The following is a 25,967-nucleotide window of genomic DNA, read 5'->3' as shown; positions in this document are numbered from 1 at the left end:
GATTTAGCTTTGATGTGTGTCTTCTTAATTAAAGTTTTGAAATTTAGCTTTGATGTGTTGTGTCTTATCGCTTTCTATGCTGGCAAGCGTTTACTTAAAGTAAGATCATGAGATAGATTCTCTTTTCATTTTCTATTTTCCATTATTGCTGCTATGAGTCGAAGTGTTTCTTGAAATTTATGAAAGGCGGGTCTTCCTCCTCCTGGTGTGCTTCCCTCGTAAGTCACTTGGATGTAGACAAGACTGGTAGAGATATCAGTTTTCTTGCTCTTAACTTCTATAAGAAACTAAACTTATGTTATAGTGATCTTTTTCCTGCAGCTTGCTTTCACAGGATTCGACTGATACATGCAAAGTTATACTTGGTTTGGCTGCTAACAGCAATCTCAAACCGGTAACTCTGGAACTTGGTGGGAAATCGCGGTTCATTAATTTCGAAGATGCTGATATCGATAAAGCTGTAGAGCTTTATACTATAAGACATACCTTGAGCTTTGCACACTTTTCCCTCTTCGTTAAACTGTTTTTGTTATAGTGATCTTTTTCCTGCAGCTTGCTTTCACAGGATACGACTGATACAGGCAAAATTATATTTGGTTTGGCTGCTAACAGCAATCTCAAACCGGTAACTCTGGAATTTGGTGGGAAATCGCCGTTCATTAATTTCGAAGATGCTGATATCGATAAAGCTGTAGAACTTTATACTATAAGACATACCTTAAGCTTTGCACACTTTGCCCTCTTCGTTAAACTGTTTCTGTTTTTTTCAATAGTAGAATATAGTATATACACCTTGAGCTTAGCTGACTCAAATTTCCTAGCTAGTTCTTGAGATAATGTTGAGTAATGTTTTGTAGGAGCAATGTTGATGTGCGGGATCTCAGACATATTTTCATGAGAAAGTGTACGATGAGGTTGTTGAGAAATCAAAGCCACACACATTGAAATGTGTGGTCGGTGATCCTTTCAAGAAAGGCATTGAACAGAACAGGGTCCTGAGGTAACACATACACATTTCGTATAGTGTCGAACGCAATGCTACTCTTGAATGTGGTGATGGCGGTCAAATTGGAGACAAAGGTTACAAAAGTTATTAATCTATTTTGTATTTTATTTTTAACATGTTTTAATGTCATATATTTTAAAAATTTTATGGAATGCAATAGTTTTTAAAAAAATTTAAGAACCCAAAATTAGGACGTACAGTTGGAAGCATACAATTTTACAGTTCCTTAAAAAAGTTTTTGACTTAACTATTTTCAAATTTATAATTATAATAAACCTAAATATCTTTTTTGATACCCACCGTTGAACATGCTCTTATAATACAAAGGCTTATTAATTTTATTTAGATTTCCTTAACTCTTTTCACTATTATAATGGGCCGTATCTGTAAGAGAACTTTTTCGAATTTTTCTTTAAACTTTTTATATAAACCAAAAAAAAAAAGCTGAGCAAGGTCAAACAATGTGGTAAAGGACTAAAGGTGTCATAGGTGCAACTTTACAAGTACAAGAATACAACATAAAGATTTTAATACACAAGAAAAGAGTTCCACTTTATTCGAATATTGAAAGTGTGAAGTTTAATTCCGTTCTTAATTTATATTGTTATACAAAGTAGAAATTATATATATATATATATATATATATATTTTTTTTTTTTTCCAAATTTACTCTCAAGTGCTCTAGTGCGAGTTCTTTTATTGCTTTTTAACCAACCATTGTGTAAAGGATTTGCCCTTATGTTTTGTGGTTCCCTAGCTTTATATGTCTATTTATGCTTATAAAATTGACATCCTTTTACTCGCATTTAACCAAATTACAAACGCGAGATGTAATGCATATTGTGGGGAAAAAGGTATGCAAGATTCCAACAAATCAAGAAAAAAGTAATAATAATAAAGAAAATATTGATGGGAAAAATCATAATGGTTTGAAATGCATAATACTCTTTCTAATAATAGCAACCAAAATGTGGGGACACTAATGTTATCACCCAACCACTCAACGGTGATGGGCTTTTACATCACGGCCCAATCTTCAGCATCCACGTAACCCTCACGCATGACGCACGGACACCACTTCCACTTGGCATGTAGGTTTGTCACTTGCTTTCTATTTCCCACGTGTACGGTTATTACGCGGCCACGTACATCATTGCTGTGTTTTTGTGTTTTTCTTAAAGAAATTGGAGTATATTTAATTCAATTAGCTTTTTCAAAGTATTGACTTCTTGACCTATTGTTGTTATATGTGTCTTCCATAAGTTGGTGATGTAATTTCATCTGAAAGATATATATTAGCTAAGAAATTTAGAATAACATATCTCAAGTCTTAACACCATAATAATTTAGAATAACATATGAAGGATATATATTTTTCCCTTGAGTATCGAAAGAGATCATTGAGAGAGGATTTGTTTAAGCGTATTTGAAAAAGAGATTTGTTTGAATCATCATGATTCATAAAATATAGTATCCGACTATACTATATACGCATTCTATATCTACACAACAACGATAAAATCAACTAAGGAAAACATTATGGGGTGCGACTATAAACGGATTTTGTTATTATCTATTTAGTTAAAAGTTATTGCTTAATTAATCTGAGAAATGTAAGTAAGACGCTTAAGCAATGAACCGATTACACACAACAGAAAATAAAAGAAAAAGAAAAAGACACAAAGATCAGATAATGATTAACGCACACGTAAGAATTTTGGAGTCCTACATTTTCTAATAGTTTGTTTAAGCAACATTTTAATTTTATTTTTTTGGCTTTTAGCTTATGATTATTTAGCCGTTGACCTGTTATTCCGGTCGACATCTAATTTTTAATACTATAATAAGAAGCTCATTTATTAATTTATGTATAATAGTAGTATTTTAAATTGTTATATATATAAACGGTATGAGTTTGTTTTTTATTGGGTTGCGGAAAAGGATTACAAATCTAAAATGTGGGCCATCCTTTCTTTCTTTTTTTTTCGTCGCTAGGAAAAATTAGGTATTGTTTATTTAATTGTTATTTAAAACAGGTAAGTTTGGTAGAATACTTCATTTTAAAAGAGAGAATATATACTAAAAATGGGTAATCGCATTTACTCAGTGAGGTATTAACTTTTCATTCCCTGTGATAAAGATTAGTGATGGAATTATTTTATTGTGAATATGTGTTTGACAATAAGTACATTTTTGCTTGGAAGAACGTACAAACAATAAAATAGCGACGAAGAGAGACAACATGAATTGAAACTGGCTTTGCTTTGCGAGTTACACAACACAACTTCACCTCGTTCCTGTCCTTGTTGTTCATGTGTGTTTTATTTTTAGAGAGAGATACCACGTGTCAAATGGGCCTATTTCGACAATATTATTGACGGCCCAATAGTCTCGTGGACCCATAAAGGTAGTTAGTTGGTGCTGACTGTATATGTATGTATGTGTGTATAAATATGGTATAAGCGTAGACTGAACCATAAGAAAAGAAAAAAAAAGAAGCTTAAATTCGCTCTCGCATCTCTCGCTTTTAATAAACCTCGAAAGAATAATAAAAAGAGAGGAACGACATAGTTTTGTTAGAGACATAGAACCAACCCCACAAACAAAATATTCTCTTTTTGCTCTGTTCTGTGATCCGAGTCCGACCATCCATCAATGGAGAGATACGACATCTTAAGAGATCTTGGCTCCGGTAACTTTGGAGTTGCCAAGCTTGTCAGAGACAAATCCAACGGAGAGTTTTACGCCGTTAAATACATCGAGAGAGGCCTTAAGGTTTTTTTTCTTTTCTTTTTTTGTCTATCACACGAGTTTGTTGATATGAAACTGGTCTCTTCCTTTCTCATCTGGATTTTTGTTCTGTTTTTAGAAATCAATTTTAATTATATCAAAATGGGTTTTGTACAGATTGATGAACATGTTCAGAGAGAGATCATAAACCACAGAGACTTGAAGCATCGTAATATCATCCGATTTAAAGAGGTATGTTATGTATATGATAAAGATGTTTGAATAAAAACCAACAAAACAAAAGAAAATATATATATATATATATATATATATATATATATATATATATCAAATTCATCTGCCGAAAATATTGTTCGAAACTTGGTTACTGATATATTTTTGTTTTCCCCGCTACAAAAGAAGAACTGGCGAGTAGATTTTGGATCATCTAATTAAGTTCCGACACATGGTTAAAATAAAATTAGATATTTTCTGGTCATGTAATTTATGCCGTATCATGGTTAGACTTTGGACCTCTTCTAAGGGAATGTATTATATTCGCTTTTAATAGTATGTCCCATTCTCCAACGGTCCAAATTCGAGTTTCATTATATGACACCGTATGTTTCTATATATATATAAATATAGCCACGGCGTTGAAAATTATTCAATTACAAATTGTACAAATAGAAGCAATCGGTAGGTCGTCTAGATCTTGAGGAAAAAAAATATATTTTTTTAAAAGAATAAAACAATTATGATGTATGTGTTGGCTTCTAATGTCTAATTTTTGTTTTGTTTTGTTTTGTTTTGCAGGTTTTTGTGACACCAACACATCTTGCAATAGTAATGGAGTATGCAGCAGGCGGTGAACTTTTCGAAAGAATTTGCAATGCCGGTCGATTCAGCGAAGACGAAGTATATAACTTAATTCATCATTAACGATGATTTAAAACTGTTATCGTGGTTAATTATAGTATTATTGATTGATTACGTACTTTTTTGCTCATTATTATTTTAGGCAAGATATTATTTCAAACAACTGATCTCGGGAGTTAGCTATTGTCACGCTATGGTACGTGAAATCTTATCTGAGTGAAATCTCCAGTGGTTATATAATATTAAGTAACTGGAACTGTTTATTTTTATTGCAGCAAATATGTCATAGAGACCTTAAGCTTGAGAATACACTCTTAGATGGGAGCCCGTCGTCGCAGCTCAAAATTTGCGATTTTGGGTACTCGAAGGTAAAAATAATAATAATATTGTACACATTTAGTTTAAGTAATATTTATTGCTACAAAATAAAATAAAAAACGCTAATGATTTTAACAGTTTTTTTTAACTCTTTGTTTCTTAAACGTAGTCATCAGTTTTACACTCTCAGCCAAAATCGACCGTGGGAACGCCGGCTTACGTTGCCCCGGAGGTCTTGTCCCGGAAAGAATATAATGGAAAGGTACATATTAAATTGTTTAACCCTTAAAATAATAGACTGATTAAACAAATTAACAACATCAACTTGTTTGATAAAGAAGTCATAAAATTTGATTTAAAATAATATGTAGATTGCAGATGTGTGGTCGTGTGGGGTGACCTTGTATGTAATGTTAGTTGGTGCTTATCCTTTTGAAGATCCCGAAGATCCAAGAAACATTAGAAAAACCATTCAGGTACTGAAAGATTACAATTTAAATCAAACGTTCTTTCCACTAATTAAAAAAAAAAAACTTTTTGGTAATCTTTTTTTTGGTCAATAACAATTTTTTTACTATATTGTCATATATACAAATATAAGAATAATAATAGTTAAATGTTAACAATTAATGTAATTGCAGAGGATATTAAGTGTACATTACGCCATACCGGATTACGTCAGGATTTCAGCCGAGTGCAAGCATCTCTTATCTCGTATCTTCGTGGCTGACCCCGATAAGGTAATTAAACAACACCCTAACCAAATACAAATGTAAATTACCACACCGGACTACTGCATGCTTTTGGACACTGGAAAACCAAAAAAATCAAACCGAAATCCGGATTGATGAATACCATGTTAATATCTACATATTTTGCAATTTGAAACCATGATAGAGAATAACTGTACCGGAAATCGAAAAGCACCCGTGGTTTTTGAAGGGTCCTGTAGTTGTGCCGTTGGAGGAGAACTGTGATAATGGAGTGGAAGATGATGAAGAAGAAGAAGAAGAAAAGTGTCGACAGAGTGTTGAAGAGATAGTGAAGATAATAGAGGAAGCAAGAAAGGGAGTGAATGGTATGAATACTAATGGTGGATTAGGTTTGATAGATGGGAGCATGGATCTTGATGAAATCGATGATGCTGATATTTATGACGATGTTGATGATGATGACGAGAGAAATGGTGATTTCGTATGTGCTCTATGATTTCATATACATTCATGCATTTGTGTGTATGGGCATGCATTTATATTATATCTATGCTGCTTGAGAATATCGGATGATCTTGTGTTGCATGTTTGTATAATTAAGTGGAAATAATTCACCCCCCAATCAAGTAAAATAAAAAGTATAAGCTTTGTGTGGGTCATTTGATTTATGTATATTTCCATCACTTCACTTTTCTTTTTAACAGTTATTTTTTGTTTTATTATGGCCCCTACCTTTTCTTTAGTTATAGAATCCAAAGAGATATAACAAAACAAAAGAGGAAAGGAACGAAGACATTCATCAACAGAATAAAAAATTACACAAGCGTAATGCATTTCTCATTTTCGAATAAATTCTGTAACCAAAAAGGATAGCCTAAAGCTATATATGATTGAGTTCGTTTCTCCCTTGTGTCACTTCTGGCAATCAGAGAGGCACCAAGATTAGATTCTCTACCTTCCACGACTACTCTCCACGCGAGAAGGGAGGACATAGCCAGTCCCAGTTTTTCTGACAGAGACTTAAAATTTGGCCACGCATCAGGGCGAGTAATAGTCCCCACCAAAAGCTTAGATTCCAAAGCAAACATTACCTTCCATACCTTTAAGCTTCGCATGCTTTCAATTGCCCAGAGGAAACCTTGTATTTCTGCATCATCCTTAGAAGCTATCGAGGCAAAGGAGCTTCTGCCATGGATTAAAACTGTTCCTTCTGAGTTTTTTAGAACCCATGACGCTCCCAAGAGGAAGCCTTGTCCCAAGAGGAAGCCACATTGCATTTAAGCCAAGGTTTCTCTAGAGGTCTCCACTGATTTACTGGTACGACAGTTTGAATGTTGGCTTCTTCAACTTGATCCAGTTCTTGTGCCTGGAACCATTCATCTGAATTGTCCCTGATTTTAACCATCAAATCCCTTGCCAAATAGATCATACCATCGAAGGTGAGGTTGTTCCTATTTTTCCATAAAAACCACAAGATCCAGGGGAAAGTTCTTCTAACCTCTGAGTCCAGTCTTGTGTTTTTCCCCATCAATAAAACTGAGTGCATGTTTTGGTAAATCGAATTCTGGTCGAAACCTCCTTCTGGACAAGGGAAGCCCGATAACGCCCAAATTTGTCTAGCGATCGTGCAAGAGAATAATACATGGTTAATAGACTTTCCATTCAGTCCACATGCTTGACAGCGCATATCTAGTTTAATTCCTCTAGAAGCCAACCTATCTGCAACTGGGATTGCTCCGCTGACCGCTTTCCACAAGAAGATCTTTATTTTTGAGGGAGCCTTGACCTTCCAGATACGTTCCTTAATTCCATTTAAAGAAGGGAGCATGGTAGCAAACCGGAGTTCCTCCTCTTTATTAGACTGAGCTGCTAACCAGTAGCCGGATTTCACACTATAGTCCCACTCTTGTTATATTTCCAGCACATGAAGTCAGGAGAAGAGACCAGCGGTTTAGATTTTCGGATCAGAAGAACATCAGAGGGGAAAAAATGTTCTTCGAGAGACTCTATACACCAAACCTTGGTCTCCTGGTCAATAAGAACAGCTACAGATAGATCTATGTCCACCAAGATGTTTTTCATTAATGGGGCTCTCATTCGGTTCTCATCATCAAGCCATGGAGAAGTCCAAACTTTTAATTACTGACCATCACCTACCTTCTGCTTCAAACCTTTAAGAAGTAAAGATCTTTTACAATATGCTTCTCCAAGCATAGGAGGGCCTTACACCAAGATCAGCTTCCAGGAAAGGCGACTCACTATAATAGCGACTCTTAATGAACTTTGAAAACAGACAATCTGGCCGGTTTAGTAGTCGCCAAGCTTGTTTGGCCAAGAGCGCTTGATTAAAAAGTTCAATATCTTTAAAACCCAATCCTCCTTGATTCTTTGGCAAACACAATCTTTCCCAAGCTATCTAGCTGATCTTCTTATGGTTCTCCATTGAACTCCACCAGAAGGAGGACATTGCTCCCGACAAGGCTTCACAAGTTCCTTTAGGCAACTTGAAACAGGACATGGCATACACCAACATCGCCATGCCACCGTTTTTAGCAGGATCTCTTTGCCACCTTGAGAAAGTGTTCTAGCAAACCAGCCTGACAACCGATTCTTCAGCTTGATGTTGATGTAGGCTAGCATTTCTTCTTTTGACCCGCTGAAACATTCCGGTAACCCTAGATAGGTGCTTGCACCGCCTTCCGCAAATATACCTAGCTTATTCTTTACTGCGACTTTGATAGGATCGGGAACCTTTGCTCCAAATGTGATATATGTATAATTTTTATTTTGCACTTTAAAATATAATCCAAAGATATATATGTTCATGGATCTTCTGATTCCGAGACTAATCTGCATATCCTTCAAAATATTTAATGAAGTGTGTATATCAGTTAAAAAAAACAATTTCATAATTATTCTATTACAACGAAACTAATTAAGCCACCATACTATATAGCTTCAACAGTTTATTGTAATTCGATCTTTTGCTCATTTATTGGTAGGGCTACATATAATTAGTAGAGGCTACTAGGCCACGAACATATTTTCACTTTTCTACATTTTATTTGTATAATCACGTGAGACAAAACACTCTAACCTACATCCAGTTGTTTAGAATATTTAGTTTTATAGGGTCAAATAGAGCAATTAAATTTATAATTGCTATATGAAGAAAATATAATTTTTTTTAACATGCATGCACATCCTTAAAACGTTACAATTAATATACATATAGTGGGATAGTGCCATAGTGGCTAACAAATCCAATTGATATATATATGGTAGTTGAAATTTGAGTGGCTCAATACTAATGATTCCATGACATAATGTAAATCGCCCATACTAACGACCAAACATTACGTTCATGACGATACTCTCTTGCATTTTAATATAATACAAAATACAATTATACCTCATTATATTATAAACTATAAGACAAGTATTCTATAAAAAAAAATTATAAGATCAAATTAAACTTGTATGCTAAGATTTACACAATTTAATTTATGAAATTTCTAAAGATCAAATGCTAAATGTCAAGTGATAGAAGAAATTTCTACCAAAAAGAAGTGATAAAAGAAACTGTCCATGTTTGATGGGCTGAAATTGTTTTTGTTGGGCTATGTGTAGGTTAACTAATAATCTAATATAGATCTCTTCCCAATCTAATACTGTGGCCGTAAACGAAACTCCCCGATCCGTATGAATGGTAAACAACAAAAGAACACGTGTCGCCCAAAGAGAAGATAGACTTTGGATTTTTTGAAAAAGGAGATATACAAAATTAAAAAATAATTATACAAAATTTAAGCAGATAAATTGAAAAATAATAATAATAATTCAAGAAATAAAAAAATACAAAAATATAAGTAAAGGTAACTCATCAAATTCTAAAAAAAGATTATATGTTTTTCAATGTAATTATGTTTTCATTGCATAAAAATTGGTTTAGACTCTAGAGTTCATTTACCGAGGAGAGATATCAAAACACTTGCAGACAGTTTACTTTTTGGTTTACTACTATGTAAGAAAGATACAAACGGCTAAAGAACCTTGCATAAAGAGATTGCATTGTATGAAAACGTGAATAATAAAAAGTTAGGGTCGGACTGTCGTCTCGTATAAATTAAAATTAAGAAACAACACAACAATAAGCCCAACAAGAAAAGTCGAAATTGAGCCCAATAGGCAACCCAATAAGAATGCCAACTAACAAAAGAACACGTGTCGTCTTCTTAGAGTAAGGAAATTTTGGAAAAAAGAAACTAGAGAGATGAACCGTTGTGAGTCTATAATGAATTTCCTTCTTGTTTTGTTATTATTTTCAGCATAAATCGCAGAAAAGGAAATTTGGTAAATAAAAAAAAAAAAAGGGAAAAGGAAAATTTCCTAATCCTAATCCTAATCTTAATCCTATTTTTATGTGTTGATGTTAGCGTTCTTATAATTATATTTAGTATATAAAGAGACTCTCACACACTCATCTGTTCTTCTTAACCTGAGAAACCAAAAATCGAAATAATCTCTTCTTCTTCTGCGAAGACGATGATGATCCATCTCCGACGAGTGAACCACTCTCTATCTCTCTCTCTCAGCCCTCCATCATCACTCAGGAGAAACCCTAATCCGCAAGATTGATCGGAGCGAAGCATCTCACGGTTTCTCAAAACTCTAAAATCTCTCTACGGACCCTAATTCTCGAACATGGCGCGTCTCTTATTCAGCCACCGCCTACTCCGCCCTTCTTCCCCGGTTCGGCCCCCTTCTTCTTCTTCGTTTTCGATTTCGATTTCCTCTCTCTCTCTCTCTCTCTCGTAGTAAGTCAAGTCTCCTCTGTTTCTCTCTCACACTCCAGTACAGTACTCTTTTCTTCTGCAGGTCTTCTAGGGTTCCGAGCCAAGGAGATGGCCTTGTTTTTCAATCGGGCTCTTAATTAATCTCTAACAGAGGTTTGCTCTTTTGTACATCTTCGCATAATTTAGTCTCATTCCTCACTTCACACCATCGTTGTTGCTTATTGTTGTTAGCAATTAAGCCATAGAAAACCCTAGATTCTGGTCTCACTTATCTCTTGTGTTTTAGGATCTCTCCGGTGTTCTTTGCTGTGGGATCTTGTCTCGTCCAAAGCGTGGGTGCGGATCACACACAGGTTATGCTTTTAAATTTTTTTCTTGTTGTTTTGTTTACAATTACAGTTTAGTGTTTAATTACTTGTTAACCATGTTGCTTCTTATTCTTATTTTGTGCAGCAGGAGTAGCTCCGATCGAGATGGTTTTGAAGAATGGACAAGTTTCATAACCAAAATTTGTCATCTCATCAAGCCAACCACAGGAGAAGGTGATCTTGTTTGCGCATTGCCAAACAGTTGAGCAGGTGAGTACTCTTATTCGTTTTCCACCACTCATTAATCAGTTTGCTTTTTCTGTATACTTGTAGCTACTAATTATGTCTCTGGATTTTATGGTTTCGAGTTGTGCGAATCTTCAAGGGATGTTGCAGGACAACAGTTGGCTCTTGCTCGCTGCTGGTGCCGAGGTAAAGAGAAGTCTTTCTTGCAATCACCGCTCTTTTTTCTTTTAAGTGACAGATGTTAATCTGATTTGATGCAATCATTTCTTTTTTTTTTATTTGCAGGACAACAGTTGGCTCTCTCGTTCAATCTGTGTGCTCGCTGCAGGTGCAGAGGTAAACAGGTAAGAAGAAGAAGAACCCCTTGAGGTATTGTTTCAATCATCCTTCACTAGTTATTTGAGTTCAACATACTTTTATTTTTTTAACCAATTCTTTTGTTATTGCCTCAGGATTAAAAGGAAGCCTCAGGGTATTAATCAAGTTACTCCTCCTTCTACCGAATCAACCACAGAGGTTAACAATTACAGTTTTGTTGGGTTTAATTACAGTTGCAGTTTTTTTTTTAAGTTTCACCTGATGTGATATGTTGGTGGCTAACAGATGGTGGTATTTTTTTAGCAGGTTTTTCAAGGACACGTTTGGAAGACCTCTATTTACAAGAACATCACACAGCCTCCGTATCTTTCTAATCCTGCCTTTTAGCTCAGGTTCTTTCTTAATTTGTACTTGTTCAGATTCATTTGCAACAATTACTAGTGTGCTCGCTAATCCTGATGATTTTGATTTTGTAAAATCTCTCTCTCAGGTTCCGAGCCAGCCAAGCAATGGCCAAGGAGATGGCCTTGTTAGCCTTCAATCGGGGGCTCCTAAGCTCTCTAAACATACACAGAGGTTTGCTTTTTACATCTTTGCATATATAATTTGGTCTCTCGCACCATCGTCGTTTCTTGTTGTTAGCAATTAATAGATAGAAGAAAATCATGGATTGGTCTAACTTACTTTTTCTTGTGTTTTAGGATCTCTCCGGTTCTTTGTTTGCCAACTTCTCTCGTCCAAAGCGTGGGTGGGGAATCACAGGTGGTTATGTAATCTGATTCACGAGTATCATCAAGTCAATTACAGGACAAGGTGATCTTGTTTGCGCATTGCCAAACAGTTGAGCAGGTGAGTTATCCTATACATTTTCCACTACTCGTTAATCAGTTTGCATTCCCTCTATACGATTTCCACTTGCATGTTTCTAATTACTTGTCGTTTTGTTATTGTTAATTTAGATTTGTGGAGGATCCTTCCTACGATTGATCGGTGATGGCTTTGATTGATCGTTGTCAAGCGTTTTCTCTTATCTTCTCGTCTAGAATCATCTGTTTAGGTATGCATGTTTCTAATTACTTGTCGTTTTGTTATTGTTAATTTAGATTTGTGGAGGATCCTTCCTACGATTGATCGGTGATGGCTTTGATTGATCGTTGTCAAGCGTTTTCTCTTATCTTCTCGTCTAGAATCATCTGTTTAGGTAAGGTTTCTTCAGATATCTCGTGCTACATCCTCGTATTAGCCTTTTTTATGTTTTTCTTTTCTTCTGCAGGTCTTGTGGGGTTAGAGGACAAAAAGGTTGGCCAGATAAAACATTTCCCCTCTTTCAGTTGGGTGATTTCCTAAGTATTTAACGGTATGCTTACATATTCTCAGTTTAAACCTAACCTGTCTTGGTTTGCTGACTCGAATTCTTGTATATAAAAAGTTGCTTTTGTATTTCTTCTTCAGGCATTGGAATCTTTCTATGAGAAGTTGGATCCAGATTTTATCAACATCAGGACAAAGGCCAGAGAGGTGTTGCAGAGGGAGGACGATCTTGATGAAATTGTCTAGGTACGTGTCACTTAAGATGAAACTGATTTGTGATATTGTCTTTTGTTCATTTAAGTGCAAAAATTTAGTAGTTTGAAAATGATTAGGATGAAGCTGATTTGTGATATTGTGATTTGTTAGTTGGATGTTTTTTGTGATAATGATACAGCCTCTAATATGCCTCTCTTTCCTCGCACGCAGAATAATTATTGGAGGACTCACTTTACTGTACCAAGGAGTCATGTAGCCCTGTGGTCCTAAAAAAATACTGTGGAATTTGAGTAAGAGGAACTCGAGAAGGCACCAAAATTCAAAGCAAAACCTTTGAACAAAAAGGTAATACTGAAGTGGTGTACTATTTACTTCAGTTATCTCTCTCTCAATCTAACTTGGAATCACATTAAATCACCTAGATAGATGGGCATCTTTGGCAACACCAAAATATCTTGATACCTTTTTTCTGAAATAACAATATTTATTGCGTCTTTCAGTTCAACTCTCGAGTGATTTTTCTTGATACCATTGATGGTTTTGATTGTAGGTCTGAATGATGAGTTAAGATATGAGTACTAAAGAATCGTTTTTTTGTTGGAGCTTCGTCGATTTGAGATTGATTAAAAGTTGTCTGATGATGAATCCATTGCACTTTGGCCAGAAAATGTGTCAAAATTATCTCAAGCCAAAGGGAATCATCAGAAAAGTGTGAAAAGGTAGGTCATAGGTGACATTCTTAACAACCATTCTGATACGCAAATGTGGTCGCACATTTCTCTCTTGTTATAGGTGTTTTTCATGTGTTGATTGTCTCATTATCCTCAGGGAAACGAGTATTTTGCTGACCTGCTTTATGATCCTTCATTTGAATTCACTCACGACTCCCGCCAATGGCTTGATTGAGTAACGTCCCTCGAATCACTTTCATTTGTAATTTGAATCAGAATCATTGATCATTTCGTTTCTGCTGATTTGGTGCCTCTCTTTGCAGATGCTTGACTAAAATGTATGCGGTTCATCCAAACTGATTAACTCATATCAAACACTTGTGTGTTCTGTTTTTTTTTTTTTTTTTTTTTTCTGCAGGGAAGCTCAATCGTGGTCTCTCCATGGTTGATCCTTGATAGCTACAAGCTGAAGCAATGCCAAGACTTGACCGATAAAGAGACTTTCATTTTGTGTGCTCTGAGGTTGTGCATTTTTTTGTCTATTATCTAGGTAGCGTGTGATAGTTTTATCATTTATGGTACAATGATAAGTTGGTGGGAACAAATTCTTACTGTCTTATTTGTCTTGTTGCAACAGGAAGTTTTGCTTTGGATCAAATCAGTTGTGAAGGAAAATGGAGAAAAACATATCGAAAGAGCAGTTGAAAGAATATGTTTGGAAGACGTTGAACAGTGACAAGGTAAAAAAACACACAATTCCTCTACCTTGTCATTCTTTGCTTTATGGTCTTGTACATGACTGATAAAAGTTTCAAAAAAATGGAGCATGCGAAAATGAATTGAAAAATCATGTTATGAGTCCTTTGGTCTACCAGTTCCATAGCTTCTAGTAACTAATACAGCCCTAAGAGATTTCGATAACTAATTTACCTTTTTTCCTTCGCCTGACAGTCTACTAAATATCTCTGTTGACCTCGTCATGATTTTGTCTGCAGGTTGTTCCAGGATATGGACACCATGTTCTGCGCAAAACTGATCCAAGATATGTATGGCAGAGAGAGTTTGCGTTGAAGCATTTAACTGATGATCCTCTTTTCCAGCTGGTATTTTTTTGTTTTTTCCTTCTAATCTGTTGTGCTCTCAAAATTCTATCAATTTCCAGTGACTTACAAATTCTTCCTACTCTGTAAATGTCAAAGCTTTACGAAGTTGTACCACCTGTTCTCACGGAGCTTGGAAAGGTAGTATCTCTATCATCTCTAGTTTAGCAGGGGGATCGTTTCATGTAAGAGATTACGTTGAAAGTTTGACACGCCTGAGAAAATAGGATCTTAAATGTTCCACCAACAACACCTATATACAAGGCTATCGAACTCCGTTGCCAATCTTTTCGAATTTTGAATATACTTACAAATGCTATGATGGCTTGTTATAGGTGAAGAACCTTTGGCCAAATGGTGATGCTCATAGTGGGGTCTTGCTGAACCACTATGGTCTAACCGAAGCAAGGTAAGAAACATACATATATCTATGCATCTTTTAAAGTATCATTGTGTCATAGGATAGTACTCACAAATACATAATGTTTTGCGTTTTATATAGGTACTACACCGGCGTGCTCTTTGGTGTTTTCAAGGAGTCTTGGTATCTGCTCTCAGGTATCTCTATATCTACACAATGAGTAAATAAGGAAATAAAAGTCATCAGGAGGCACAAAAACATAGTAAAGAAATGATTGAAAGACAATTAATTTTACTGTCCAACTATCAAAAAGAACCAAAAATCCCGAATTAAGGTGACCGATCCTGACCAAACCTGTATATAAAACCATCACAAAAGAAACAAACTTACAAGGGCAACTATTAGCGATGAGAAAAGTTTGTTAGGATTCAAAAAATATCTTATTTCTCATTAAGGAAAAGTTAACTGTACAAAGTGTATTTATACAACAACTATACACGGTTAAGTAAATAAATACCAATGGCTTAATTTAACCAAAGTATCAAACCAAACCAACTAATAATAGCAACTGCGTCACGAGAAGCCATGATGATAATGTCAGTACAAGAGACAGTGGCAGGACAAGCCTTTTCTAATGCAATTTTGATGTTGTCTACTACATTAAACGATCTCAAAGAGCCTATGTTGGCAAGAGCGAGTTTCTCTCCCAACAATGTCGGTGTGTCATCGAGCAATATAGAGCCATCACATCCCTACAAGTCTACAACACACACAAGACAATAGGTTATATGATGATTTCATAAATGAATTGATCTTTATTAAAACGTGGTTGTAATATTAATTTTACATTAACAAAGCAATCATGAAACTGCAAACGCATAATGGAGGCAACACTTCGAGCTTCTTTCAACATATCTTTTCTCATCTCTTCCCTGACGATGGATTCAGCTTTTGGGCATGTCTTCCCGAATGCTGGCTGGAGAGTTTCTCCGGCCACCACCGTCAAAAGAAGCAGGCACAAAAAAACATTTAGAACTAAATTCATATATATTTTTAATTTGAAACGAAATGTATTATCTTGTTAAATCTCTATATGTTTATGTCCTTTGCATTTGCTGGATTTTATTATTCCATTAGTAACTATTTGTTTCTTGATTACTCAAAACACATTTGGACTCTTCTAAAGCAATTAATTTCTTTCCGTATTTATTCTCAAATCTCATCTTACATGGCATAACAACAAAAATATTATTATCTTCTATAGTTTACCAAAAGAAAAAGAAACAAAAAAATAGTCAATAATATCAAATTTGACTCACAGTAATCATCTCATAGAAAAGGAAAGCTCAAGTCTAAAATTTTAAGTTTTGTTTTAATAAACCTAATGTAACAAATACATTGAATTATACAAATAGCCAATGATTATATAGAAAAAAAAAGAAAGAGATAAAACCATCTTTTTAATGGTCGCATCTAATTGACGTTCAAAATGAGAAGATGCGTTTGTCGCAGCATCACGTTGCAGATAAAACCATCTTTTTAATTCTGTAATACAATTTTTTTTTAAGAAAACGACTGGAAAAAATATGATGGAGGCGACGACGAATCTAGGTTTTTGAATGTTCTCCAGTGTAATCGTGTCGGATTGGTTTCGGGTTCGTGCGGTCCTCGGGATATCTGACTCGTCTTCTCTATCTTGTCTTTTTTGGCATGTAAGGATACGAATCAATGGTTTTAACGGAGACGATTTAATCTTCGTTTGGAACTATGGTGTTAATTTGGTATTTTGGATCGCTTTGGATAAGCGGATTCGGGATCGAGGTATTCGATCGACTTTAGTGAGCCTCGTGATTGAGATATTCCAAATCTCTCACTCCATGCGATCTGTTTGGTCTGCCAGATCTACTATTAACGGCGATGGCGGAGGCTTGATTTGGGTCAGAATTGTGAAATCATATGGTGTTAATTCGGTTATTTGGTTCTCTTGGGATAAGCGGATTCGGGGTTGAGGGATTCGATCGACTTTAATGGGCCTCGTGATTGAGGTATTCCAAATCTCTCATTCCTTGCGATCTATCTGGTTTGCCCGATCTGCTATTAACGGTGATGGCGGAGGCTGGATTTGGGTAAGATTTTTGAACTCAATTCGAACCAAAATTGAGGATTGATTTGCAAGGGAGAATATCAAGGGTTCGCTCCTTTTATTTGACAGGATTAATGATGATATCGGATTCTCTTTTGATTCTGGTGTATCACAAGAATTTCGTTAGCTTTTTCTGCTTCGAAAACAAACAGAGGATACGATTGGAATATACTAACGCAAGGGGGATTTTGGATATTATTCTGGTGCTGGCATATCAAGTGGCTACCATTTGCCATTTATGTTTCAAATCGGTAGGATTAATAGCTTATTTGACTTGGAATGTTTGGGACTATATAAAGGACCGTGTTGTAGCCATTAGTACTCATCACAACTTTCTCTATTTCCTTGTTTCAGTTCTCGGTTTCCTTGCTATATTTTCTGAGAGTTCTCTTTCCTTGTCCGGTTGGTGTTTTCGAGTCTGGATGGTGAGTTTCATCATGTCTCAGAGTGCTTTACTGGGGAAGAATGTGGAGAACAAGAATGATGAGGGTATCGCTCCTAAGCGTAGAATCAAAATCCCATATTTTGATAACTCAGCTTTGATAGCGGGATACAAAACAATGGTGGGTCGCTGTATGAATCCCAGGGTGCAAGATATGAAATCTCTGCTGATCATGCTTCCCAAGTTTTGGCATGTGGAAGGAAGAGTTGTGGGAGCTGACTTAGGGCTTGGGAAGTTTCAGTTTGATTTTGACAATGAAGAGGATATCTTGGAGGTACTACAAATGGGTCCATTTCATTTCGATGGCTTGATGGTGTCCATGGTGCGTTGGAGTCCAACAGTGGATCCTGCCTACCCTTCGGACTTAACCTTTTGGGTCAGCGTTTTGGATGTCCCATTTCAGTTCTGGGCTGAACCAACCTTCCGCAGCATTGGTTCAGAGCTTGGTCGGGTGGAGATGGTGGATATTGATGGCGGGAGAGTGAAAGTAACAGTAATTGGTTTTAAGCCCTTGTGCTTTGATACGGTGATCGAGTTTTATAACGGGGAAGAGACCATTGTCAACCTTCATTATGAGCGTCTTCATGGCTGCTGTAAGAAGTGCTCCAGCCTATGTCACGATGTGGATCATTGCCCATTGTGGGCTACCAACAAGATTACTCCGGCTTTGCATGATCCAGTGGAGGATGTTTCAGTTCGTCCGCTACAGAGTTACAAAGGAGCTGTTGAATGACAGGAATAAGGGAAAAGATAAGGAGGTGGAGAGTCGAGGATCATCTCAGCCCAGACAGCGTCCACCTAAAGGAAAACCGGATGGAGGGGCAACGGGTGAACCTTCATCTAAACCTCGCCGGTCCAACAACTCTGTGCAGTTTAATGATCACCACCACAGAGCTAGACCTACAACGACCGTTGCACCGCCCTTGGCTTTTGTGACAAATGGATTTCTTGGATCATGTGGTGCGTGACATTAGTTGAATATAGTGTCCTATTAAATGGTTAATCACAGGGATCCATAATTCCATCTAGAGGGCTCCGTGAGGGAGACCCCTTTTCACCTTATCTTTTTATCATTTGTACTGTGGTCCTTATTGCAAATCTACGAAAAGCAGAAATGTCTAACCTTATTACGGGTATTAAGGTCTCCACTGCGTGTCCGGCGATCTCTCTTTTATTGTTTGCAGATGACAAACTGTTTTTCTGTCGGGCTACGAAGGAGCAGTGTGAAGTTATTTTGGGGATTCTCAGACAATATGAACGGATTTCTGGACAGCGGACATACAGTAGATGCGGATGTACGTGAGGATTCAAAAGGCATTTTGGGTATTACCACTTTGGGTGGTATGAGCTTATTCTTGGGAATCCTGGAAAGTCTTGGTGGGTCGAAAACCAAAATATTTTCCTTTGTCCAGGATCGGTTGCAAAAACGAGCTGGTGGATGGCCGGTTAGGTAACTGTCTCGGGGAGGGAAAGAGGTCATGATCAAATCGGTTGCGACCGCTGTTCCTACCTTTGTTATGTCCTGTTTTCGAATCCCGAAAACAGTTACACGGAAACTTACTAGTGCAATCTCCAACTTCTGGTGGAGTTCTTGAGGGGAAACACGAGGTTTACATTAAATCGCTTGGGACAGTTTGTGTGTTGATAAAAGGGAGGGAGGCTTGGGCTTTAGGTGTCTGGATGATTTAAAACCACATTGCTGGCTAAGCAACTATGGCGGTTGATTTCTGTCCCAGATTCTTTATTTGCAAAGGTTTTCAAAGGACGATATTATAAGCATTCTGATCCATTGGATCCAATTAAATCTTATTCTCCATCTTATGGATGGCGAAGTATGATTTATGCTCGCTCTCTGGTGAACAAAAAACTCATTAAACGGGTCGGATCTGGGGCTTCCATTTCAGTATGGTCTGACCCCTGGATTCCTGCTCAATCCCCGAGACCAGCATTGCGTTCAAGATCGCCAATCAATCCAACGCTTAGAGTTGAAACTTTCATTGACAAGACTTCACATTCCTAGAACTTGGCGTTGCTTTCGGCTTTTTTCGAGCCAGAGGATGTAGCCCTTATATATGCTTTACCCCTTGGCAATCTTACTACTCCGGATAGCTTGGGTTGGCATTTGACAAAAACCGGTGTTTATACTGTTAAATCAGGATATCAAGCTTTGCGCCAGAAACCGGAGAGTGATTCCCCTGTTTCCGGTCCTACTATTATTCCTCTACAGGCATTTGTCTGGCAGATTCGGTGTCCACCGAAGCTCAGACACTTTTTGTGGCAAGCTATTACGGGTTGTATGGCGACAACAGCTAATCTACGACGTCGTGGACTAAGTTGTGACATGGAATGTGCGATTTGTGGAGCGGGGAGGAGACAGTCAACCATGCTCTCTTCTTATGTCCTCCAGCTCGGCAGGTTTGGGGTTTGTCCCACTTCCCGACATCTTCGGGTTGCTTTCCCTCGAACTCTGTCTATGATAATATGGACTCATTATTTTGGATGTATGATTGGTGCGGATAATGAGAAAGTAGTTTTTCTCACAGACTGTTCTGATTTGGTGAAGATGGTTTCTTCACCTTCCGAGTGGCCTGCTTTCAAGACATATCTGGACACGATTGAAGATGATAAGGATAAATTCCTTTCATTTTCTGTTGTTCAGATTCCCAGATCACAAAATGGTAGAGCGGACAAGCTGGCGCGTAGAGCTAGATTGGAGTCGCTTCTAATTATCTATGTGAACAATTTTTCATTTAATTGGCTCGTTTGAGCTAATTTCTGTATTTGGCTGACAAAAAAAAAAAATTATGAACACTACTAAGCAGATTTAGATTTTTATTTCGTAAATTTTGTAAAATCTATAAACATGCATCTTCTTAGACAAGAGTTAATTAAAAATAATAATTATAAGCACGCATGACGCGCCTATTATATGCGCGTATGATTGATTTCAAACGTATATTTTTTTTCCATTAAAATGTTTTTTTCTAAAAAAAATCTATTAAACCTCTAAAAAGTAAAAACCCATCCATCGTTGCGACCTCGCCGGCGAAAGAACAAAAAACTCGGCGACGGAAACAAACAAAGATGGGAAGAAGAGGGAGACGACACAGAGGTACGTCGAATAGAAATCAAATCGAGAAGAGTAGAGAGGATGTTCAAAAACCACTTAAATCCGATGCTTCCAACTTCCAAAAGCCAATCTGGTCAAATCTTGATTTCGAAGACTATTACAAGGTAAGGTACTACTACTTTATACTACCAGAATCCAATGGGCTTCTAGAAATCTTGCTCCCTAAACAACAACATTGTGTATTGTTCTTTCTTGTTGTGGTGTCTTTTAAGGAGCAAAGGATAGTGAAAGCACAAGAGTGGGATTTGTTTATGGAGATTCTTCGTAAGCCATTGCCTGCTGCTTTCAGAGTTAATTCCAAGTACGTATCACTGTATATGCTTTGTCTATCTCCATCCCTGAAACGTTTAACAGTTTCATCATTCATGGTTTTAAGTTTTTTACTTCTTTAGTGGCCAATTTTGCGATGATCTTCGACTCAAGTTGGAGAATGATTTCATGAAATCTCTTCAGGCTGAGGTAAAAAAATTCATTGGCTCTTGTTTTTGTTTTTGTATTATTTTGTTCAATTCTCAAATGTTGGATGGATTCTTTGCCTTTTTTACTTAGGCTGTAGAGAGTGGTGAATTGGAGGCTATCAAGCCTTTGCCTTGGTACCCTAATAATCTTGCTTGGCATTCTAATTTTTCACGCAAAGAGATTAGGAAAAACCAGACACTTGAGAGGTACAACTTTGTTTCTCATGCCAGTTGCTTATATTCAATTCCATTGCCTTACTTGTTTTGAGTTCAATGCTCTCTTCTTCCAGTTACTTAGCCATTTTTTTTAATTGGGGTCTTATTCAGGTTCCATGAGTTTCTAAAGTTAGAAACTGAAGTTGGCAACATGACCAGGCAAGAGTCAGTTAGCATGGTATGGTCGTGTGTAACATTCTTTTAATCGCACTCAGCGGTACATTTTTATAGTTTTCGTGGTTGATTTTATGATCATGCAGGTTCCTCCTCTCTTCCTTGATGTACATCCAGATCATTTTATACTCGACAGTGAGTGTTTCTTATTCGACATTGTTTGATTTTGCTATGAAAAGGAGTAACCATTAACTGATTCACTCGTCTTTCTCTTTTTTTTTTCTTTCTGAATAGTGTGTGCTGCACCTGGTTCCAAGACATTTCAGCTGCTTGAAATAATACATGAGTCATCAGAACCAGGATCTCTACCTAAGGGAATGGTTTGTTATATACTCTATCATCTCCAGTCATTTTGGTTGATAGATATTTTTTTCTTGTTTCTAATTGTTTTGGTTGAATCAGGTGGTGGCGAATGATGTTGACTATAAAAGATCTAACCTTTTTATTCACCAAACGAAAAGAACTTGTACGACCAACTTGATGGTCACTAACAATGAAGGTCAACATTTCCCTAACTGCAACACCAAGGGAACCTTGTCCAAAGAAGCATCTGAGATTAATCATCATACCAGTAACCATCTTCTCTTTGATCGTGTCCTATGTGATGTCCCATGTAGCGGTGATGGTACTCTGCGCAAGGCTCCAGACATATGGCGAAGATGGTTTGTTCACATTTCTGAGCTTCCAAATTGACATTTGTTGATTTCCAGTTGCTTCAACATTCTTACTTGTTTTCCTCGGTTTCTTCACAGGAACTCTGGATCTGGAAATGGACTTCATAGTCTACAGGTTGTGCTTGCAATGAGAGGTAAGCTTTTTTCCTAACAAGGTTCCATTAGCAGAATCTTATTATTTGATTTTCATCTGCATTGTCTCGTGGCTTCAGGTTTATCTCTGTTAAAAGTTGGTGGGAGAATGATATACTCAACCTGCTCAATGAACCCAATCGAAGATGAAGCTGTTGTTGCTGAGGTAATCTATTAGTTTCTTTCTTCTTTCGCCATAAACCCATTCTTTTGGATTTTGATATATTATTGTTAGTATTTTGCAGATTCTGAGGAGGTGTGGATGCTCTGTTGAGCTTGTAGATGTCTCAGATAGGCTTCCTGAACTTATTAGAAGACCAGGTCTTAAGAAATGGAAGGTACAAATATACCTATTACTTTGAAGTAAGACAAAGAGTAGTGAAGTTTTAATGCTGTTTTGTATCTGTGTGGATTTAGGTGCATGATAGAGGTGGCTGGTATAGATCTTACAAAGAAGTTCCAAAGTCACAGAGAGACGGAGTTCTTAAGAGCATGTTTCCTTCTGGTAAAAGTGATAAAGACTCAACGGGTGGCGGAAACATTTACGAAGAAATTACTTCTCTCTCTTCTGATGAATCAGCTGAGGAAGTCTGTGATCTTCCCCTTGAACGTTGTATGAGGATACTGCCTCATGATCAAAACACTGGAGGATTTTTCATTGCAGTCCTTCACAAAGTTTCACCTCTACCAGGTGAATTTGAAGAGCTTCTGCTGCATAACCTCTCTAGTTGATTCTTCAATACGAATCACGGATCATTTTCTTGCAGAATTTCAGGAGAAAATAAATCAGAGAAGGAATTTTTCTACAAGAAAGACCATCAACTCGTATGAAGCAGTATCTGACACTGTGGTTACTAAACCTGAAGAGGGTGTAGAGGGAGTAGTTTTAGAAGTAGCAGTTTCAGAGAAAGAAAACACCAGCGAAGAAGGCATAGTAGAATTGGCTAAAAAACTTGATGATATGGGAGGCAAGAGAGAAGTACCATTAATACAAGGGAAGTGGAAAGGCCTTTACCCTGTTGTTTTCTTGAGAGATGAAACAGTGATCAAGGGGATCAAGACATTTTACGGCATCAAAGATGAATTGTTTCCGCTGTATGGTCATCTCGTGACTAGAAACAGCGACATAAGCAGCCACGGAAACGTGAAAAGGATATACTATGTTTCGAAAGCAGTTAAGGATATTCTTGAGCTTAATTTTGCAGTTGGGAAGCCGCTCAAGATCTCATCAGTTGGCCTCCAGATGTTTGTAAGTAACAATATAATTTCATCTCTCTATCTCTCGGTCAAATACGAAATAGCAGAGGCGGGATTTACTAACTTTTAAAACAAACCAACCAAAAACGCAGGAGAAACAATCGTCAAAAGAATGCGAAGCCAACTGTTGCTCATTCCGAATAACCTCTGAGGGATTGCCTGTGATCCTTCCGTACATGACCAAGCAAATACTTTATGCAACAATGGCGGATTTCAAGAATCTCCTGCAACACAAATCAATCAAGTTCCTAGATTTTATCCATCCACAGATTGGTGAGAAAGCAGCAGAACTAGCCTTGGGATCTTGCGTTATGGTTCTCGTTGATGGTGTGTATCAATACCCTAAGTTTTATATAAGATAATACTTTGGTTGGTCATGTGGGATATGCATTTAACGGTTTTTTACTTCCTACAGATACTCAGCTCGGGTCAGAACCAGTCAAAGTGAATTCATCAACAATAGCCATTGGTTGCTGGAAGGGCAAAGCTAGCTTAACCGTTATGGTCACAACACTCGCTTGTCACCAACTTATCCAGAGACTTTCTGATAGAAGAAGTAAAGAACTAGAAAATGCTGAGAATTGATTGTTTGAAAACTGCTGAGACAGCTTGATGATAACATAACTCTCAAAGACTATTGTTTCACATTTCAATCAAAAGCTATTGTTCCGATACTTTTTTTTTTTTCCTCCTATGGGTGTCCAATTCCACACCATTAATGTTTAATGAACCAGCAAACAAGCCAGATCCCGAAAGAAGAATATACAATGAAAATAGCATTCTCTATCACCAGAATTCATGAGGGAAAAAAAAAAATGAATCTTGCTTTGTAACGAGACAGATCAAGAAGAAGTACAACACGTGCTGGTCTTAGCGGGAATGTCCTGTCCAGAACCTGGGATGACAATCTTCTTACCAGCCAAGGAACCGGGGTTATTTGAGTCGCCTTGATTCTCGACAGATGCAAGATTCTTCTTGTTGACCGTATTGTATATCTCTGTCATTAGAGTGTTGAAGGAGTTTTCCACATTGGTTGCGTTTAGTGCTGAGGTCTCAAGGAAAAAGAGTCCTTCCTTCTCAGCAAACTCTTTAGCGTCTTCTGTGGGAACAGCTCTTTGATCTTCAAGATCAGACTTGTTTCCAATAAGGATGATGACAATGTTCTTATCGGCGTGTGCCCTCAGTTCTTCAAGCCAACGAGGGATATGCTCAAAGGTTTCGCGTTTAGTCATGTCATAAACCAGCATTGCACCAACTGCTCCCCTGTAGTAGGCGCTTGTAACGGCTCTGTATCTGCGCTTAGTGCAACAAAACCAAAGTCACTACATCACAAACCAAAGATCAATCCCCAAAAATAGAAATAAGCCAAGGAATTATAAACAGTTAACTCTTAACATAACAACTTCCTTAAAATGTAGAATCCAAACAAGTAAAGCTGATCAGATAACCTAATCTAATTGTTCGATCGGATCAAAGTCTCTATAGTATACGTTCCATGATACAAATTCAGGATCTGGCCAAGACGGATCCATGAGTTTGTTCTCTAAACTAGCATACAAAATTCATGACAAGTAACAAAATCTAAACACAACTTTTCTAGTCAAACCAAGTCTCGCTTTCAGGGGGAAATTTTTTTTTTACAGATCCGTTGTAAATTCAATTCAGATTCGCGGAGAAACTAAGTAATCGTACCTTTCTTGACCAGCGGTGTCCCAGATCTGAGCCTTAATACTCTTTTGTTCAATGACGAGCGTACGAGTTTGGAACTCGACGCCTATGGTGGCTTTAGAATCCATACTGAATTCGTCTCTAGCGAATCGAGCAAGTAGCTGTGATTTACCTACAGCCGAATCTCCGATTAGAACGACTTTGAACACGTAATCCACTTTTCCCGATGCGCCGCCGTATCCGCCTCCTCCGGCCATCTCGACGGGCGAACTGTTGAAACACTTAGTTTCTATCTCAGGTATGAGAGATCGAGAATAGTTTTGTTTTGTGCTGTAGCTGTTAACTGGTGAGAGCGACGGAAGAATGAATCGTAGAGAGAATTTTTTTAAAAATACAAAGCTATTGATATGATTATTGATATGATTAATCTAAATCGTTGGGTTAAAACTTAAAAGAGTGATCTAATGTTTTCGAGTCTTTTAGTAAACTGAGAGTGAGACGAAGTCCGATCATGACATGTGGAATTTAGAGAGGTGAGGGACACGTGTTTGAGATCGAGAAGAAGTCTAGGGCTTATGGTTGGTGGGGATCACCGGAATAGAGTAAAGAGGTATGTAGGAGATTAGATTTGGATTAAGTGAGCGGGACACGATATTGATTAAATATTAATGAATGGGTCCCGAAAGCGTCGGCGTCGGAT

General features: G+C 37.2%; 5 protein-coding genes across 54 annotated transcripts; 3 read left to right on the top strand and 2 right to left on the bottom strand.

Moving 5' to 3' along the window:
* Positions 1-3,460: 3,460 nt before the first annotated feature.
* Positions 3,461-6,305, top strand: LOC104720932 (serine/threonine-protein kinase SRK2F). Its single transcript, XM_010438826.2, has 9 exons — positions 3,461-3,781; positions 3,914-3,988; positions 4,553-4,654; positions 4,758-4,811; positions 4,891-4,983; positions 5,103-5,195; positions 5,305-5,409; positions 5,575-5,673; positions 5,831-6,305. Exons 1-9 carry the CDS (start codon positions 3,662-3,664, stop codon positions 6,140-6,142), a joined length of 1,053 nt encoding a protein of 350 aa, XP_010437128.1. The 5' UTR covers positions 3,461-3,661; the 3' UTR covers positions 6,143-6,305.
* Positions 6,306-6,461: 156 nt separating this feature from the next.
* Positions 6,462-7,728, bottom strand: LOC147933508 (uncharacterized). Its single transcript, XM_087476533.1, has 3 exons — positions 7,666-7,728; positions 6,873-7,549; positions 6,462-6,831 (listed from the first exon to the last, which is right to left on the bottom strand). Exons 1-3 carry the CDS (start codon positions 7,726-7,728, stop codon positions 6,462-6,464), a joined length of 1,110 nt encoding a protein of 369 aa, XP_087332659.1.
* A 2,373-nt stretch (positions 7,729-10,101) lies between these two features.
* LOC104720931 (citrate synthase 4, mitochondrial-like) lies at positions 10,102-15,295 on the top strand. 50 transcript variants are annotated; one of them, XM_087471529.1, is made up of 23 exons: positions 10,102-10,398; positions 10,507-10,595; positions 10,729-10,795; positions 10,899-11,020; positions 11,119-11,182; positions 11,282-11,340; positions 11,449-11,512; positions 11,621-11,706; positions 11,805-11,890; positions 12,016-12,163; positions 12,274-12,304; positions 12,418-12,515; positions 12,588-12,671; positions 12,767-12,871; positions 13,052-13,186; positions 13,392-13,560; positions 13,670-13,747; positions 13,931-14,034; positions 14,150-14,252; positions 14,508-14,615; positions 14,712-14,753; positions 14,948-15,021; positions 15,115-15,295. In XM_087471529.1, exons 19-23 carry the CDS (start codon positions 14,187-14,189, stop codon positions 15,191-15,193), a joined length of 369 nt encoding a protein of 122 aa, XP_087327655.1. In that variant the 5' UTR covers positions 10,102-10,398; positions 10,507-10,595; positions 10,729-10,795; positions 10,899-11,020; positions 11,119-11,182; positions 11,282-11,340; positions 11,449-11,512; positions 11,621-11,706; positions 11,805-11,890; positions 12,016-12,163; positions 12,274-12,304; positions 12,418-12,515; positions 12,588-12,671; positions 12,767-12,871; positions 13,052-13,186; positions 13,392-13,560; positions 13,670-13,747; positions 13,931-14,034; positions 14,150-14,186; the 3' UTR covers positions 15,194-15,295. The 50 variants fall into 50 exon arrangements, 45 of the variants coding, with proteins under 45 accessions (XP_087327655.1, XP_087327675.1, XP_087327650.1 ...); XM_087471549.1 differs by having other exon boundaries at positions 12,274-12,323; positions 13,931-14,062; XM_087471532.1 differs by having other exon boundaries at positions 10,121-10,398; positions 10,525-10,595; positions 10,896-11,020; positions 12,274-12,323.
* On the top strand, positions 15,124-24,273 carry LOC104720928 (uncharacterized). Its single transcript, XM_010438823.3, is given in 17 exon segments — positions 15,124-15,170; positions 20,573-20,792; positions 20,901-20,989; positions 21,081-21,147; positions 21,238-21,353; positions 21,474-21,540; positions 21,623-21,671; positions 21,771-21,856; positions 21,939-22,198; positions 22,289-22,344; positions 22,423-22,508; positions 22,588-22,680; positions 22,760-23,033; positions 23,110-23,591; positions 23,692-23,926; positions 24,015-24,184; positions 24,186-24,273. Coding segments are annotated over 16 exon segments (2,307 nt in total). The 5' UTR covers positions 15,124-15,170; positions 20,573-20,642; the 3' UTR covers positions 24,213-24,273.
* On the bottom strand, positions 24,185-25,756 carry LOC104720929 (ras-related protein RABA4b). The gene is made up of 2 exons (XM_010438824.2): positions 25,292-25,756; positions 24,185-24,892 (listed from the first exon to the last, which is right to left on the bottom strand). Exons 1-2 carry the CDS (start codon positions 25,522-25,524, stop codon positions 24,442-24,444), a joined length of 684 nt encoding a protein of 227 aa, XP_010437126.1. The 5' UTR covers positions 25,525-25,756; the 3' UTR covers positions 24,185-24,441.
* Between the last annotated feature and the right edge of the window lie 211 nt (positions 25,757-25,967).

The sequence above is a fragment of the Camelina sativa genome, chromosome 11, assembly GCF_030686135.1.
Source record: "Camelina sativa cultivar CO46 ecotype springtype chromosome 11, ASM3068613v1".
Taxonomy (NCBI): domain Eukaryota; kingdom Viridiplantae; phylum Streptophyta; class Magnoliopsida; order Brassicales; family Brassicaceae; genus Camelina; species Camelina sativa.
This window is presented reverse-complemented; position numbering and strand designations above follow the sequence as displayed.